The sequence below is a fragment of the Mustelus asterias genome, chromosome 11 (genome assembly GCF_964213995.1).
Source record: "Mustelus asterias chromosome 11, sMusAst1.hap1.1, whole genome shotgun sequence".
In the NCBI taxonomy this organism is placed as follows: Eukaryota; Metazoa; Chordata; class Chondrichthyes; order Carcharhiniformes; family Triakidae; genus Mustelus; species Mustelus asterias.
The window spans coordinates 97,117,978-97,134,725 of NC_135811.1; the positions used below are offsets into that span (position 1 = coordinate 97,117,978).

The 16,748-nt window shown below is 43.4% G+C and overlaps 1 protein-coding gene and 1 long non-coding RNA gene across 2 annotated transcripts; both read right to left on the reverse strand.

Moving 5' to 3' along the window:
• Positions 1-994, reverse strand: LOC144500982 (heat shock protein beta-11-like). Its single transcript, XM_078224480.1, has one exon. The coding sequence runs from the start codon at positions 865-867 to the stop codon at positions 226-228; it is 642 nt and encodes a 213-aa protein (XP_078080606.1). The 5' UTR covers positions 868-994; the 3' UTR covers positions 1-225.
• A 6,076-nt stretch (positions 995-7,070) lies between these two features.
• LOC144500983 (uncharacterized) lies at positions 7,071-16,601 on the reverse strand. Its single transcript, XR_013499023.1, has 3 exons — positions 16,513-16,601; positions 14,915-14,937; positions 7,071-9,364 (listed from the first exon to the last, which is right to left on the reverse strand). It is a non-coding gene; the product is annotated as an uncharacterized LOC144500983 (long non-coding RNA).
• Between the last annotated feature and the right edge of the window lie 147 nt (positions 16,602-16,748).

Here is a 16,748-nt window from a genome sequence, read left to right on the forward strand (position 1 = left end):
TGTATATATAATATTTTCACTTTATTGAGTAGACAAATTGAATCAATACATTACTCTTCTCAAACGTCCATTTTTTTAACAGATAGAGAAAAAATAAGTAATTATCCACAACAGCTGGACATTGAATATATTATGATACCAATTTCACAGATGCGTACATCTTTTCTGTTCTTTATAACTACAAAAAAATTCAATGTAAATAAGTCTAAAGAGGTCCATTTTGTTTCAACCTTTCTTGTTCCCCTCATCTTTTTCACTTTGCTGTTTCTCTGCCTCTTGCTCAGGATATAACCGGGGAGTGGTTGTTGTCTCAGGGGTGATGTTGACGGGCACAGTTCGTTCATTCACAGCTAGCAGTGCCAGGCGTGGGGCTTGAACCTTTAACCGACCGTCCTGTGACAAACAGCAGTTAAGAGCTTCAGAATCGACATCTTCAGGCAGCTGAAATTCTCTCCTGAACTCTTCATATTTGTAGCTGTAGGAGCCGCTGCCATCATTGCTTTTCTTCTCGTGATTTCCTGTCACCAGCACTTTTCTTCCAAACACTTTCACCTTCAGTTCTTCTGGGGAGAATCGCTGCACATCCAGGGACAGGGAAAAGCCATCTCCATCCTTGTCCCCTGATTGTCTTTTGCCTTCTTCATTATTTTCAGCTCTCTTCTCCTGATTTCTTGGCTTTTCCTCCCAAAATTCTTTTGCCAGCTCCTCAAGAACTCGATCCATGAAGTTCATACTCTTTCTCATTTCTTCCACCTGATTCCACATGTTGCATTCAAGCGGCTCCCAGAGCCTGTGTGGAACAGGCCACAATGTGTACACAGGCTGCTGGCACTGACGTGCAGGGTGGAAAGGCCGAAGGCTCAGCATTGTCTCTGCCTCTTCTCTCACTTCTCTCAAAGCCACTGATGTGAACTCCCAGTCTTCAGTCTCTGATCTGCTGCAGCACTCGGAACACACGCCTTATATATTCTAGTGGCAGAAACCCAGACACTTCCAGAATGAACTCAACTTTACTGGGTTTATTACACGTGAAACAGAAAATAACTGATGTCTCATCTTATCCTTGATTTAAACTTGACTCGTCCTAGTGACACATTTGTGTATTTTAGAGACTTCTGGAATTACCTTACACACATGGCATTTGCTGGGTGGGAACCAACAACCTGTGCTAATATTATATACATGTTATGAAGCAGTAATTAATCTTAAATTTTATTTATTTATTGGAAGGTAAATTCTGCAAATAAAGTACTGAACAGCTCCTGGAGAAATTGAAGTGTTTAACAAGCAGTGGACAGGCATGTGAAGCTGTAGATGATAGCGCTGTGATTGACAGGGACCCCTTATCCAGATACTTGGCAATTCTTATAACTGCGTTATTGTGTGACGCATAGACACTTGTTAACCTAAGCACTCACCAAGTAATTCCAGCCAATTCCAGTCATTCATGAATTTACTCTGATAACATTTGGTCTAACTTAGTGTCTGACTATTAATTCCACTGTAAACAGCTGTAAGTCAGAAATAGACCGGTGTTCGTCACGTCAGAATGGATGTAGAACACGACACCCTGTTTCACCTTGTCGAGGACAGTGACATGACCTGCGCTTAAAATGGCTGGATGTGGGGAAATCAAAAAGTATTCTGCAGTAATATTTCATTGAGCAGGTGATTGTCGATGGAATGGACCCTCCGAGGAGGATGGTGCAAGTGAAGGAGGGTGGCACGGTGGCACAGTTGGGTTAGCACTGATGCCTCACAGCTCCAGGGACCTGGGTTCAATTCCAACCTCGGGTCACTGTCTGTGTGGAGTTTGGATGTTCTCCCAGTGTCTGTGTGGGTTTCCTCCGGGTGCTCCGGTTTCCTCCCACAGTCCAAAGATGTGCAGGTTAGGTGGATTGGCCACGCTAAATTGCCCTGTAGTGTCAGGGAGATTAGCAGGGTAAATGAGTAGAGATACTGTGATAGGGCCTGGGTGGGATTGTTGTCAGTGCAGGCTTGATGGGCTTAGTGGCCTAATTCTGAATTGTAGGGATTCTATGAAGTTGCATTTATGGAAGACCTTTCACAACCACTATATTTCTCAAAGTTCTTTATAGCTGAAAAAACATTTCTGAAGTGCATTCATTGTTGTAATGTAGGAAATGTGGAACACATTTACACACAGCCAACCTCCACAAACAGCAATGGGATAATAATTTGTCTTTTGTGATTATGACCGAGGGCTAAAGATTGGCCAGGACACTGGGGATAGTTTCCCTGGTCTTCTTCAAAATAGTGCCAAAGGATCTTTTACATCTAACTGAGCAGGCAGGTGGAGCCTTGATTTAATGCCTCATGCAAAGGACTGCACCCCTGACCGTGCAACACTCCCTCTGACCGTGCGGCATTCCTACTGTACTGTACTGCAGTGCCAACCTTGATTTTTGTGCTCAAGCCCATTTTGTGAATCAGAGGTATGTGATGAATATTTCGTTTATGTTAATATTTTAGAGGTAAGTTTTTGGTACCGGATAAGGTAACTAAAATGCTGGGCTTTAGAGATTGCCAGATCGTCTAGAATAAAATGGCGGCTCAGAAGGTGACCCATATTTGTTTAGTTGAGTTGGAATAGAAGAAATAGAGTCATAAACAGCATGTGGCTTACTTAGGTGGAGAACTGGAGAAGTAATGTCTGCATTGCTTGCAAAGAGGTGCAGTCCAGAGAGATTTGTTTTGGGAGTTAGACCGAATTTAGTTTAAAAGTATTCAGTGAATCCTGTAAAGCTACATTATCATGGAGATGGGTGGAACTTAAGAATGCTCTCTGTTCTCAATTTATCTGTTTTCTGGGAGAGGGTATTGGTTGCAGTTTAGACCTTGTGTGGTTTGCAGCAATGATGTGGAGATGCCGGCGTTGGACTGGGGTGGGCACAGTAAGAAGTCTCACAACACCATGTTAACGTCCAACAGGTTTATTTGGTAGCACAAACTTTCGGAGTATCGCTCCTTCTTCAGGTGAGTGAGGCGTTGTGTTCACAAACAGGGCATATATAGACACAAACCCAATTTACAAGATAATGGTTGGAATGCGAGTCTTTACAGGCAATCAAGTCTTAAAGGTACAGACAATGAGAGTGGAGAGAGAGTTAAGCACAGGTTAAAGAGGTGTGTATTGTCTCCAGCCAGGACAGTTAGTGAGATTTTGCAAGCCCAGGCAAGTCGTGGAGGTTACAGATAGTGTGACATGAACTTAAGATCCCAGTTGTGCTACCAAATAAACCTGTTGGACTTTAACCTGGTGTTGTGAGACTTCTTACTGTGGTTTGCAGCTCACAGAGAAGCCCAAGTAGCTGTTATCAGGATCCGGCTCTGGCTCCCAGATGTCCTTGGGAGCTGATAAGATTGCTGGTTCTGTGATGGGGAGAGTTAGGGCTCAGGGAGAAATCCTGAGGGCCATTTAGCTTGGTGCAGCCGGGAGACTGGAGTTCGGAAAAACACAAGGTCATTGCCAGCTTAGTCTGCAGGAGTTGAAATTGTGCTGGTAATTAGAGCTGGGAGTGCAGTTTTGTGAATCCCATGTAAAGCAGCCTCGGGAAGAAATGGAACCATTGGGAGGTGAGCAGTCATTTAGGCAATCTGAGTCACGAGAGGTTTTTGAGATAATTCAGGGCCTAGATCTTCGAGAGTGAAGAGCTGAAATCCCCTGTGAGAAAAGCAGAGTTTTAACGAGATTTTCTGACTTGCTGAAGTCTGGGTGGGTTGCGGAGCAATCCATGGGATCTGTCTTGGTTGCATCTGCCATTTAGTGTTCAGTGTGCTGCGTTTGACCAGTTTGCTTGTTAATTCATATTCACCTGACGTGAATTCTGAATTGCTTTACTTTTCAAAGTGAGTTACTGAAATGTTAAAGTTTGAGCCATAACTTCCTATTTCTGGGAGGGAGTCATATCCCAGGAGATGCGCAGGGAGACACCCGGATGTCCCCATGCAAGAACTGAATGGGAATTGCCCAAAAAGTTCAAACTTCCAATAGGCAATTATTCAGCACTGGGAAATGAAAGGGTTAATAATTACACAAGTTTGAAAATGTCAGTCACACAGGGAAAGCTATGTGCAAACCACACGTCTTGATTAAAACAGACCCAGATGACAGTCAAGGACCATTTAATTGATGATGTGTAGCTACAGCTCATGTTTGCCCATTAGAACAAGGAACAATGGAAAGGGAAGTTGATATACCTTTGGTCAGAGATATAGCTATCATTGCTTGATTATACAATATGCAAAAGTTATAATTGAACACTAGAACCTTATGTATGCATGATGTAATCTTAATCAATAGCTGTGAGTGGCTAGAGATAACTCCTATACTTTTATTGATAAATGCTCATTACTTGTAATCGAATTTGAAACTATAATTGCTTGTGTATTTCTGAATTCTGCACTCTGAGTCCTGTAGTGCTATAGTTATCAATAAATCATCTTGAACCACTCTGTGACTTTGGCTACTTGAGAGGAATGGTAGTTTTAACCACAAGAAAAACATAGTACTAGCCCCTTAACAGGAACCATCTGAAACTCTGATTTAAATCAGAGACTTTGGATCGTTCCACTGTCTTAGCAGTTACCCAGGAATGGTTAGTCTAATCCCTGGTAACAATTGTACCAACTTCCTGCAGTCAAGTAACATGCTTCGGATAATTGTGACTTTGAATATATGGTTCCCAATGCTCTCCACCACTTTTCTTTTGTGATCTTGTAGATTAATTGAGACTGATTTCTGTCAGCAACAGCTCCATTATCATTGTATCATGTGATTACCAGAATGAAGAATTTGATTTGATTTGATTTTTGATTTGATTTGATTTATTATTGTCACACGTATTAACATACAGTGAAAAGTATTGTTTCTTGCGCCCTATACAGACAAAACACACCGTTCATAGAGAAGGAAACGAGAGAGTGCAGAATGTAGTGTTACAGTCATAGCTAGGGTGTGGAGAAAGATCAACTTAATGCAAGTTAAGTCCATTCAAAAGTTTGACAGCAGCAGGGAAGAAGCTGTTCTTTTGTCAATTGGAACGGGACCTCAGACTTTTGTATCATTTTCCTGAAGGAAGAAGGTGGAAGAGAAAATGTCCGGGGTGCGTGGGGTCCTTAATTATGCTGGCTGCTTTGCCGAGGCAGCGGGAAGGACAGGAGGCTGGTTTGTGTGATGGATTGGGCTTCATTCACGACCTTTTGTAGTTCCTTGCGGTCTTGGGCAGAGCAGGAGCCATACCAAGCTGTACATCCAGAAAGAATGCTTTCTGTGGTGCATCTGTAAAAATTGATGAGAGTTGTAGCTGACATGCCAAATTTCCTTCATCTTCTGAGAAAGTAGAGGCGTAGGTGGGCTTTCTTAACTGTAGTGAAAGGCAAACTAAATGGGCCTTGGTCTTTTTCCATCCAGTAATTCTTGCTTTGACAGTATATTTGAGTGCAATCTCGGACCTCTGCAAACTTCTGTTGTTTGGCTAAGGCCTTCTCAGAAGTGTTTGATTAAGCTTGAGATTTGCTGCCAGTTATGGTTAGCACACTCGGGACAAATCTGAATAATTCATTCGATCGGTCAAAAAGTACTCTTGCAGTGGCATTTATTTGATATTTAATGAGCAAAAAGCACAAGAGAAAAATCAGCACTGCAGAGGAGTGGAAAGGTTCAGTAAGGGGAGGGTGCGACTGTCAGGCAAGATAACAGGGACTTAAGAGGTCGAGAAGGTTGATCCCAGACACTGGTCCTACAATGTACTCTCTACCTGTGAGGGCAAGGCAAAAAGCTGCAGCACGACAGGGCAGACCAAGGCCCCAAGGGTCAGAAGGCTGGGTGGGAAGAATAGAAGTGTGGGAATGGTAGCGGATTCCATATTTAAAGAGGAACATAGCATCCTTCGCAGCCACAAAACTGAGTCCTGAAGGTGGAGTTGTCAAACCAGTACCAAGCTGACGTATTACATAGCAGCTGGAGAGAATTTGGAAAGAGTAAGGGAAAAACTGAGTTGTTGTGGCCAATGTTGGAAACAGGTGGAGTTCCTGCCGAAGGCGTGTTAGGAATAATAAAATAGGGGCGGCACGGGGGTTAGCACTGCTGCCTCACAGCGCCAGGGACCCAGGTTCGATTCCCGGCTCGGGTCACTGTTTGTGTGGAGTCTGCATGTTCTCCCTGTGTCTGCGTGGGTTTAGCTAATGACATTTGCTACCAAATAAACCTGTTGGACTTTAACCTGGTGTCGTTAAAACTCTTACTGTGTTTACCCCAGTCCAACGCCGGCATCTCCACATCATGGGTTTCCTCCCACAGTCTGAAAGACTTGCTGGTTAGGCGCATTGGCCATGCTAAATTCTCCCTCAGTGTACCCAAACAGGTGCCGGAGCGTGGTGACTAGGGATTTTCACAGTAACTTCATTGCACTGTTAATGCAAGCCTACTTGTGACACTAATAAACTTTTTTAAAAAGTTGTCTTTATTTTGTAGTGCAGTGGGTGTTTCTTTGCATGGTCACTTAAATGGGCTGAGTTGTGCGCAGGAACCTTTGAGATGCTGCTTAGAGGAGCTTTATCAAATAAGGCTTTGAGGGTAATAGCCTTTGGATTATTGCCTGAGCCAGTTGCAAATAGGTATACAGATCAAAGTTAACAAAAGGCTAAAGGGTTGACGTAGGAAAAGGGCAGGGTCCTTTTCACGAGATTTAGGCGAATATTGAATATGTATTCTTTCATTCAGCACTGTCTGCAACTAGCAAGAGCTAGTAATAGATAGCAGTGTCAGTCTCATGAGTAGCTAGAACAGCGTATGCTTGGGACAGTAAAAGTTTGCAAATTTGATGCTCCACAAATGATACAGCACCCATTGCAGGTGTTTTAGTGCAAAATCTAACTGTCTGAAAACATCATCTTGCAAAGTTAATAGGAGCAATATAAAGGGAACAAAAATGAACATGAAGCAATGTCATTGATGGTTAAAGTAAGTTTTCTTTATTGATTAGTGTCACAAGTAGGCTTACATTAACACTGCAATGAAGTTACTGTGAAAATCCCTTAATTGCCACACTCCAGCACCTGTTCGGATACAGAGGGAGAATTTAGCATGGCCAATGAACCGAACCAGCATGTCTTCAGACTGTGGGATGAAACCCACACAGACACGGGGAGAACGTGCAGATTCTGCACAGACTGACCCAAGCCGGGAACCAAACCTGGGTCCCTAGCGCTGTGAAGCAACAGTACTAACCACTAAGTAAGGAAGGAGGGAGAAATAAAAGTTTGCTGATAAGAATACACAAAAATAAATGTGTGAGGTTCAAGCCTTGTGCCTTTTTGAATTGCCAGGGTTCTTGGGGTGTCTAAAGTTTCCCATTGCAAAGCCGATCAGTTTCAACTTGCCAACCAATCAGCACCCTTTTCCCCTGGAGTATAAATTGTTGTGATTGCTTGAAATTTGGCACTCTCTCATTTGTCCTGATGAGTGCAAGAGTAGCAGCTTCAGCAACAGGCCTCACTTTTCAGTGCATTCAAAAAAATGATAATGGTTTACAGCTACCAATATGAAAAGTAGGAATGAATCTGTCATAACATAAGACTAGTCAGCAGAGTGCTTTATATGTGCAAGTAGTGTGCTTGCAGCAATGTAATTCAATCTCTATTTTGTTGCCATACATTATCATTTCAATACTTTCATCAAATCTCTCCACCTTTAGATTGTAGAATTGCCCAAGTAAACTTGTCATATTAATTACACCTTCCTGCCTCAGAGCTTCAGCAAGGCAAGTTTACAGAGGCAGTGTCCATTATAAATATGGGGGAAAAAATCATTTATAATGTAAATTAGTTAACAGACACAAAATGTTCATTTATAAATCATGGGGCACAGGAGTGATTCAGGAAATGTGTAAACACTGCAAAGTGGAACCTCCTTCCTCCGTGACAAAGAACCATTCTGTAACTTTCAAAAGAGAACTAAATATAGATGTGAAAAGGAAGACAAGGAAGGCTATGAGGCAGTGAGAAAGAAGCAGGCAGCTCTTTCAAAGCAGCAGCAAAAACATGATGGGCTGAATGGCCTCTTTGTGCCGTGTAATTCTCACTTTCGGTGTATAGTGGAAGGTTCTGATCATTTCGCCTTGCACATACAATGTGACAATAATGAAAAATACTGCAGCTGTCAGAAATCTGAAAGACAAAGAAAATGTTGGAAACTCAGAACTGGCAGCAACGTTAACTCCATTTCTCTCTCCACTGATGCTGCCCGACTTGCTATTTCCAGCATTTAGTTTGGTATAACAATACCCTTGGCACAGGGTAAGAAACTACCTAAATATATTGAATTTAATTATCCACAAGCTGCAAGGGAGTTTTATGTTAGAGGGACGGAAATCAATGGATGATGCAATGTAGCATTGTTCTGTTGTGTGTAAATTGCATTTGATAACAAATCAGTGTCAAATAACGCTGTGAACATTCCATATTGTAGCAAACAAAGGCCAAAATTTTCCGGCTGTTCCCAGCGGCAGGGTAGAATCCCTTCAGTGCAGAAAGAATCCATTTAGCCCATCGAGCCGGCACTGACAACAATCCCACCCAGGCCCTATCCCCGTAACCACACGTACATACCTTGCTAGTCCCCTGACACAAAGGAGCAACTTACCATAGCCAATCAACCTAGCCCGCACATCTTTGGACTGGAGGAAGAAACCCACGCAGATACGGGGAGAATGTGCAAACTCCATACAGACAGTCACCCGAGGCTGGAATTGAACCTGGGTTCCTGGTGCTGAGGCAGCAGTGCTAACCTCTGTGCCACCATGCCGCCCCAATCCCATTGATGGTGACACCCCACCCCAGGTTCCCCAGCAGCAGAGGGTGTGAACAACGGGAAAACCTGTTAACAGTGGCAGGGCCGGAACATCTCACTATCGGCAATGGCACTGTCACCGCGAGAGTGGGCAGTAAATCCTGCCCAAGAACTTCACTATTTTGCTGAGTAGCTAAAATAAAGCTAACTTATTAGAAATGGGGAAAATATAAACTTGTATTAAAACACTCACTTTACTCTTGCTTGGTTTTCAAATGCACTCAAATGAGATTTTTTAAAAACAAGTTTTCAAAACCCTTTGTTAATTTTATTTTATAACATCAAGAATCGTATAAAACACATTCCAGAACAGTGTTCAGTAACTGATAAAACAAACGGGATTCCCCGAAACGTGAAAGCATGAGCATCTTTCATTGATTACTGATGAAGCTAAAACTTAAAACACAGCCACCAGTCGTCATGGTTCCACCATCCTTTAGTTGAAGGCGTTACTTGGATCTTGCTCTCATCTTCCTCCTCTTGCGTTTCAATCTATATCGGAATAGAGACAGTAGGAGTTTAAAGTGAGTTATGCGCTGCTAATTGCATTTACAAAATTGAAGCAGCTAACATGCAAAAAAATGGTTAAACTCTTTTTATAATCTAACCATAGAATCTCTACATTGCGGAAAGATGCCATTCAGCTCATCGAGCCTGCACCGACAACAATCCCACCCAGCCCCTATCCCTGTAACACCACACATTTACCCTGCTAATCCCCCTGACACTAAGGGGTAATTGAGCATGGCCAATCAACCTAACCTAAACTTCGGGAGGAAACTGGAACACCGGGAGGAAACCCACCCAGACACAGGGAGAACGTACAAACTCCACACAGTAACCCGAGTCTGGAACTGAACCCAGGTCCCTGGCGCTGTGAGGCATTGTGCTGCCCTGCAGGAAACAGGGGGAAGAATTTTCCCCCTCATTTCTATATTCCAGTATTACATTCTTTCTACACAACACTGTTCAAAAACATGAAAAAGAAAATATGTTTTACGCTGACTGTTTTAGCTGATTGACTCTGGAGTGCTGGTCCTGGTTTTCAAATCCCTTCACGGCCTCATCCATCCCCATCTCTCTAATCTCCTCCAATCCCACAATCTTCCAAGATATCTGCGCTCTTTGGATTCTCATGTTCCCAATTACACCGTGGTGGTGCCATGCCTCGAGTTGCCTAGATTCCAAGCTGTGGAATTCCTTCCCACATCTCTCCGCCTGTCAAACTTCACTTTCCTAAACTTTTGGTCATTTGATCTTTTATTTCCTTATGTGGCTCTGTGTCATATTCTGTTTTGTAATGCTCTTTTGAACCGCTTTGTCATGTTCGTTGTGTTAAAGGCATTGTACAAATTTAAGTTGTTGTTGAGGGTGGGGTAGCGCAATGGTTAGCACTGCTGCTTCACAGCACCAAGGACCCGGGTTCAATTCCGGCCTCGGGTCACTTTGTGTGTGGAGTTTGCACATTCTCCCCGTGTCTGCGTGGGTTTCCTCCGGGTGCTCTGGTTTCCTCCCACAGTCCAAAGCTGAGCGGGTTAGGTTGATTAGCTAAATTGACCCTTACTGTCAGGGGGATTAGCAGGGGAAATATGTGGGGTTATGGGAATATGGCCTGGGTGGGATTATGGTCGGTGAAGACTCAGTGAGCTGAATGGCCTCCTTCTGTACTGTAGGGATTCTATGAGCCCGAATTGTCACAGATTTTCTCTGTATAAATACATTGAAACACATTCTGGTCAACATTCCTTTTAGAAATGTTAACATTGTTTTTACCATACCAATGATGTCACTATAATATGGTTTGCCCCTGATGTTTTTCAGTTCCAAGCCTGGGATTTCTATGCAGTTTGGTTACAGTCACAGTTCCATACTTGGTCACTGGGCAGCACTGTGGAGCATGAACTTTTCATGTGTAATTTTCTCATTAATAGTTTTCTCTATCCAAGCAGGAATAGATGTGTGTGTCCTTTCAAACTGCAAGGATGAGATTCTTCAACACAAAGAGTGAATTCCCAAAGATTCATTTTTCCACAATTGTGCTCATGTTCTTTTGAGCTGTGTTGTGGACACCACAGAACACAGCAGCAGCACTTGGGAAAACAAACTGCAACTCAATATTGAAATAACCAAAACCAGTGCTTTTGGTCTCAACACCAACTCCATTCCAGAGCCATGACTTCCTCTCTCTCTCCCTGGCACCTGTCCCAAGCTGAGTTAGACTGTTTGCAAGCTAGGTGTCATATTTGATCCCGAGAGGAGCTTCCGACTACATTTTCGCCAAGACTGCCTGTCTCCACCTCCATAATATCACCCAAACTCCTCAAAGCTCCAGCTTACCTGCTGCTGAAACCCTCATCCAAGTCTTGGTTACTCCTAGATTTGATTATTCCAATGCATCCCTGGCTGGTCTCCCACATTCTGCCCTGCATAATCTTGAAGTCATTCAAAGCTCTGCCGCCTGCGCCCTAACCCACACATGTTCTGTTCACCTCTGTACTTAGTGACTTGCATTAGAATCAAGGCATTGCTTAACTGAGAGCCTAAGTTCTCCTCTATGTTTTCAAATCCCTCCCTATCTCTGAAGGTGCTTGCCTTCAGTTGTCAAGGATCTAAGCTCTGGAATTCCCTCCTGACACCTCAACCCCTCTTCTTCCTCCTACAAGATACTTCTTAAAACCTACCTCTCCAACCAAAATTTTGGCCATCTATCCTAATATCTGGGTCAAATTTTGATAACGCCCCAGTGAAGCACCTCGAGATGCTTTATGTTAAAGGTGTTATATAAACACAAGTTATCATTTTCATTCCAAGTTTGTTTTACTATGGGATAATGATGGTAGACAGTTTAATAATCTACTGCGGAAAGAATAAGCAACCTGTTCGGTCTTAGCTTTGTGGTGACTGCTTTACTTCACATAGTAAAAGAGATTTAAAAGCTGCAGTTATTTATTTGATGCAATTTTGCAATTCTTTTGTCACTGCTTCCAAAGCCGGAGGGAGGAAACAACCAACATTCAAACACAATTTGTTTAGTCATATGTATGGCAGACAGTTTTGAACAAACTCTGAAAAATTCAAGTGTGTGAAACAGGTTGAGCTGGAACAGGTTAGGCCAGTTATATATGAATGACACTTTACAAAATGATTTCATTGCAGCAGTTACAATTTTTTTTAAAAAATTGCTCGTGGGAAGTTGGCGTCACTGGCTAAGCCAGCATTTCTGGCCGTCCAAATTGCCCTTGTGAAGGTGATGGTGAAGCTAGTCAGAAGCTTTTTCCCGGGTGGAAGAGTCAATTACCTGGAGGCATAGGTTTAAGGTGCGAGGGGCAAGGTTTAAAGGAGATGTACGAGGCAAGTTTTTTTTTAAACAGAGACCATAAGAAATAGGAGCAGAATTAGGCCACTCGGTCCATTGAGTCTGCTCTGCCATTCAATCATGGCTGATATTTTTCCCATCCCCATAACGCTTGATCCCCTTATTAATCAAGAACCTATCTATCTCGGTCTTATAGATACTCAATGACCTGGCCTGCAGAGCCTTCTGCGGCAAAGAGTTCCACAAATTCACCACTCTGGCTGAAGAAATTCCTCCTCATCTGTTTTAAAGGATTGTTCCTTTAGCCTGAGGTTGTGCCCTCAAGTTCTAGTTTTTCCTCCTGGTGGAAAAATCCTCTCCACATCCACTCTATCCATTGCAGTTGCAGTATCCTGTAAATTTCAATAAGATCCCCCCTCACCCTTCTAAACTCCAACGAGTACAGACCCAGAGTGTTCAACTGTTCCTCATACGACAAGCTCTTCATTCCAGGGATCATTCTTGTGAACCTCCTCTGGACCCTTTCCAAGACCAGCACATCCTTCCTTAGATATGGGGCCCAAAACTGCTCACAATACTTTAAATGGGGTCTGACCAGAACCTTATACAGCTTCAGAAGTACATCCCTGCTCTTGTATTCTACATTGCATTTGTCTTCCTAACTGCCGACTGAACCTGCACGTTACCTTAAGAGAATCTTGAAAGATGACTCCCAACTCTCTCTGTGTTTCTGATTTCCTCAGCATTTTCCCATTTGGAAAATAAATGTGAGGGTGGTGGGTGCCTGGAACCCGCTGCCAGGGGAGGTAGTGGAAGCAGATACAATAGTGACTTTTAAGGGACGTCTGGACAAATACATGAATAGGTTGGGAATAGAGGGATATGTTTCCCAGAAGGGTAGGGGGTTTTAGTTCAGTCGGGCAGCATGGTCGGTGCAGGCTTGGAGGGCCGAAGGGCCTGTTCCTGTGCTGTAATTTTCTTTGTTCTTGATCCACTGCAGGCCATGTGCTGTCAGAACACCCCTAGCTCTGTTCGGAAGGAAGTTCCAGGATTTTGACCCAGTGGCAACGAAAAAACAAATTTGCCAATTCATCACGAATCTGTGGAATTCTCTACCCGGAGTGGAGTGTTGGCTCCGGAACACTAAACAAATTTGAGGAGGAGATAGATAGGTTGGTAATTAGTAGTGGGATGATGGGTAGCGGGCAGGAAGGTGGAGATGAAGCCAAGATGAGATCAGTCACGACTTTGTTGAAAAGGTGGAACAGGCCTCGAGGAGCTGAATTGCCTACTCCTGCTCCCGGTTCTTATGTTTTTATACATCTTTTCTCTGCTTAATTTGCTTGTTAAATGTAAAATGGAATTTGAAGTTGTGACGCTCTGCTGCTTGTGACTCCTGTGAAAGATTGAATGCAGTAACTTATGCAGACGTTTTGTTCACCATCGCAGGATCACAGTCAGAAACTTACCTACCATGTGGAGGGAGGTGGGGGGGAATGTAGATATGATAGATGACTAGCTCATCACCTTCCCACCCACCCAAGCAGGTCCCCTGCCATTTTTAAAACCAGCAACTGAACTTGTTAGCAACTGCCCCGAATATTACACTGCCCACAACATAAAATGGCTGTGTGGGCAGGAGTGAGAGGGCCTTATTTAACCTAATTGGTTAAAAGGGTAGGAGGGTGGGAATGGGGTTTACCCTGTATGTAAAAGGGCACCCACCACCCCATCACCAAAACCTGATCCCCAACCATCTTCAATAGGCTACCAATTCTTCCCTGTAAAATACCTCTGGCTAACCTCTCGCCAGGATCCACATAGTCTTCATTCCGGGGCCTACTTGTACTCCCAGCAGTGTCCACTACAGAGTTCTGGTGCTGATAGAATTCTGATGGAGTTGCCGGCCAACAGATGGGCCAGCAGCTCTCAAGAGTGGGACTTCTCCCACTGAGGGGCAGTTTCTTCTGAGGGGGTGGGCAATACACGTTCCAACCACACTCTTCTCCGCACCCCCCCCCCCCCCCCCCCAAGGTGTAAAATAAGCTGGAGAAGCCTGAAGTATTTAAAGAAGGGCAGAAAAGTCTCAAAACAAAAACAAAACATCACCCACTACTGCACAAACCTGATTCCCTCCTACCTAGAAGATAAATAAACTGCAGAAGGAACCAAAAATTGTGCAGAAAGCAAAAAGGAGAGGATGTCACAAACTAACGCCTGTAAAAGCAATAGGATAATACATCACTTTAAATGTCGGCGGCACGGTGGCACAATGGTTAGCATTGCTGCCTCTCAGTGCCAGGGACCTGGGTTTGATTCCCAGCTTTGGTCACTATCTGTGTGGAGTTTGCACGTTCTCCCCGTGTCCGTGTGGGTTTCCTCCGGGTGCTCCGGTTTCCTCCCACAGTCCAAAGATGTGCAGGTTAGGTAGATTGGCCATGCTAAATTGTCCTTTAGTGTCAGGGGAACTAGCTGGGGTAAATGCATGAGGTTATGGGGATAGAGCCTGGGTGGGATTGTGGTTGGTGCAGACTCGATGGGCCGAATGGCCTCCTTCTGTACTGTAGGATTCTATGATTTGATGTGACTTCTCAAAAAAGATTTAAATTAGGAAGACAATAAGTAGTCAGGAATATGATTGGGATCGAAGTGGAGAACCAAAATGGAGGCCATCCCTCACTTCACATTTTAATAAAATGCTGAAAACATTAAAGGTTTATACAGACCTTCGCATCCGTTTCTTCCTCCACTAGAGATTAAAAGAAGAAAAATAGACGATTAGAAATGTTTGTCTTTTTTTTCTAGAACATGGACAGATCTACTCTTGCATGTATTTTGGATTTATCAGAGATTAAAGTGCATCATTTACTGCAACTCAGTAATGCACAGCAGCTCTAGGTAAAAATTATGCTCAATGAAATCCAAGCCAATCTGGTTGGTTTCCAATCACTTCTTCCTTATAGCAAAGATCTTCTTTGGCTATCCTCTACACAACTCGTGTCCCAAATCTACATACCTGTCCTGTTCCCCTCAACCATTCACATAATCTCAAATAAATAGCAAGGTAAATGCAAATTACTGTGGATGCTGGAATCTGAAACAGAAAATGCTGGAAAATCTCAGGTCTGACAGCCTCAGAGAGAACAGAACTAAGTCTGGATGATTCTTCATCAGAGTGACAAAGCTCATCAGCTCTGAAGTTATCCAGACTTGAAATGTTAACCTTGTTTTCTCTCCAGAGATGCTGTCGGACCTGCTGAGATTTTCCAGCATTTTGTTTTTAAAACCAATCTCAAATATTAATATGCTTTCTGCTGCATTCATTGGCTTTGATTCTGCCTCGTTTTATTGTATACAGGATGGCTCTTTTGTTTTCCATCTTAAATCTTTTGCATTTAACCTCATATCTGTGGCTCCTCAATATTAACCCCCTAAGATCATCAGTAAGTGTTTCTCTCATATCCACCCAATCACCCCACAATCTCCTTCGATGATTCTGAAGAGTCAGTCCACAACTGAAACACCATTCTCTGCACTGCCTTGGGCTTCATCAGTCATACACATTTTTAAAATCAGAGTTTATTTTAGGCATACATCCAGTGTTTAGATGTTCACAGGGAGTTGGTGATGCAATGACATTGAACTAATAATCCAGAAATCCTGGAAAATGCCCTGGGAGCCTGGGTTTGAATCTCACCACAGCAGGTGGTGAAATTTGAAATCAATAACAAAACTAAAAAGTAACTGTGAAACTGCTGTTGTTATATCTGGTTCATTGTGGAAGGAAATCTGCTGTCCTCACCTAGTCTGGCCTACATGTGACTCCAGATCCACAGCAATGTGATTTGACTCTGAAATAGCCTCGCCTGCCACTCAGTTCAAGGGATGGGCCAGTGACACCCACATCCCCATTAAAAAAATAACATGAGGATGGTATCCAACCAATAAATATCCCTAAACCATCAGTATCCTCCCCCCAAACAGAGAACATGGCTAAAGCAGCCACATGTTGGTGAGAGCCAGTCTGATTTACCATTTGAATTGAAGCTCGTTCTGTCCCAACCGAGAATCTGAGTTTGTGCCCTCTTTAAACAACATTAATAATTTAAACACAATTCCCTTAATTACCCTCATCCATCGAATATGAAATGGGGGGAGGGGGATGGGTGAGGCAGCAATGTCCCAGCAGCATGGCAACGACCCTCACTATAAACATGAGGGGAGGGAGGGAGGGACAAATAAATGCCTTCCACATAAAACATTTACCATTGCTTTGTATAAATCATGACTTTAGGGGCTGATTCACTCCCCAGACTTCACTCACCTTGGCCCTCATGCTTTGGAAGCTAAGCAACTCCCAACTGCCTCAAAGGTTCCAGCGCGCATGCGCCGTCAGACAGCAGTATGGCGCATGCACCGCCAAGCAACAGAATGGCGCATGCGGCGCCAGGCAGAATGGCGCATGCGCCACATTACTACCTTTAAAGAACGACAACTCCCACGATGCTACATGACTGGATAATAATTCACAAAATATTATTTTTACTCTGTTACGGTTGT

What these genes read in the sequence shown, in the direction of transcription:
- LOC144500982 (XM_078224480.1), bottom strand. Translation starts at nt 867, where the DNA reads ATGCTGAGCCTTCGGCCTTTCCACCCTGCACGTCAGTGCCAGCAGCCT.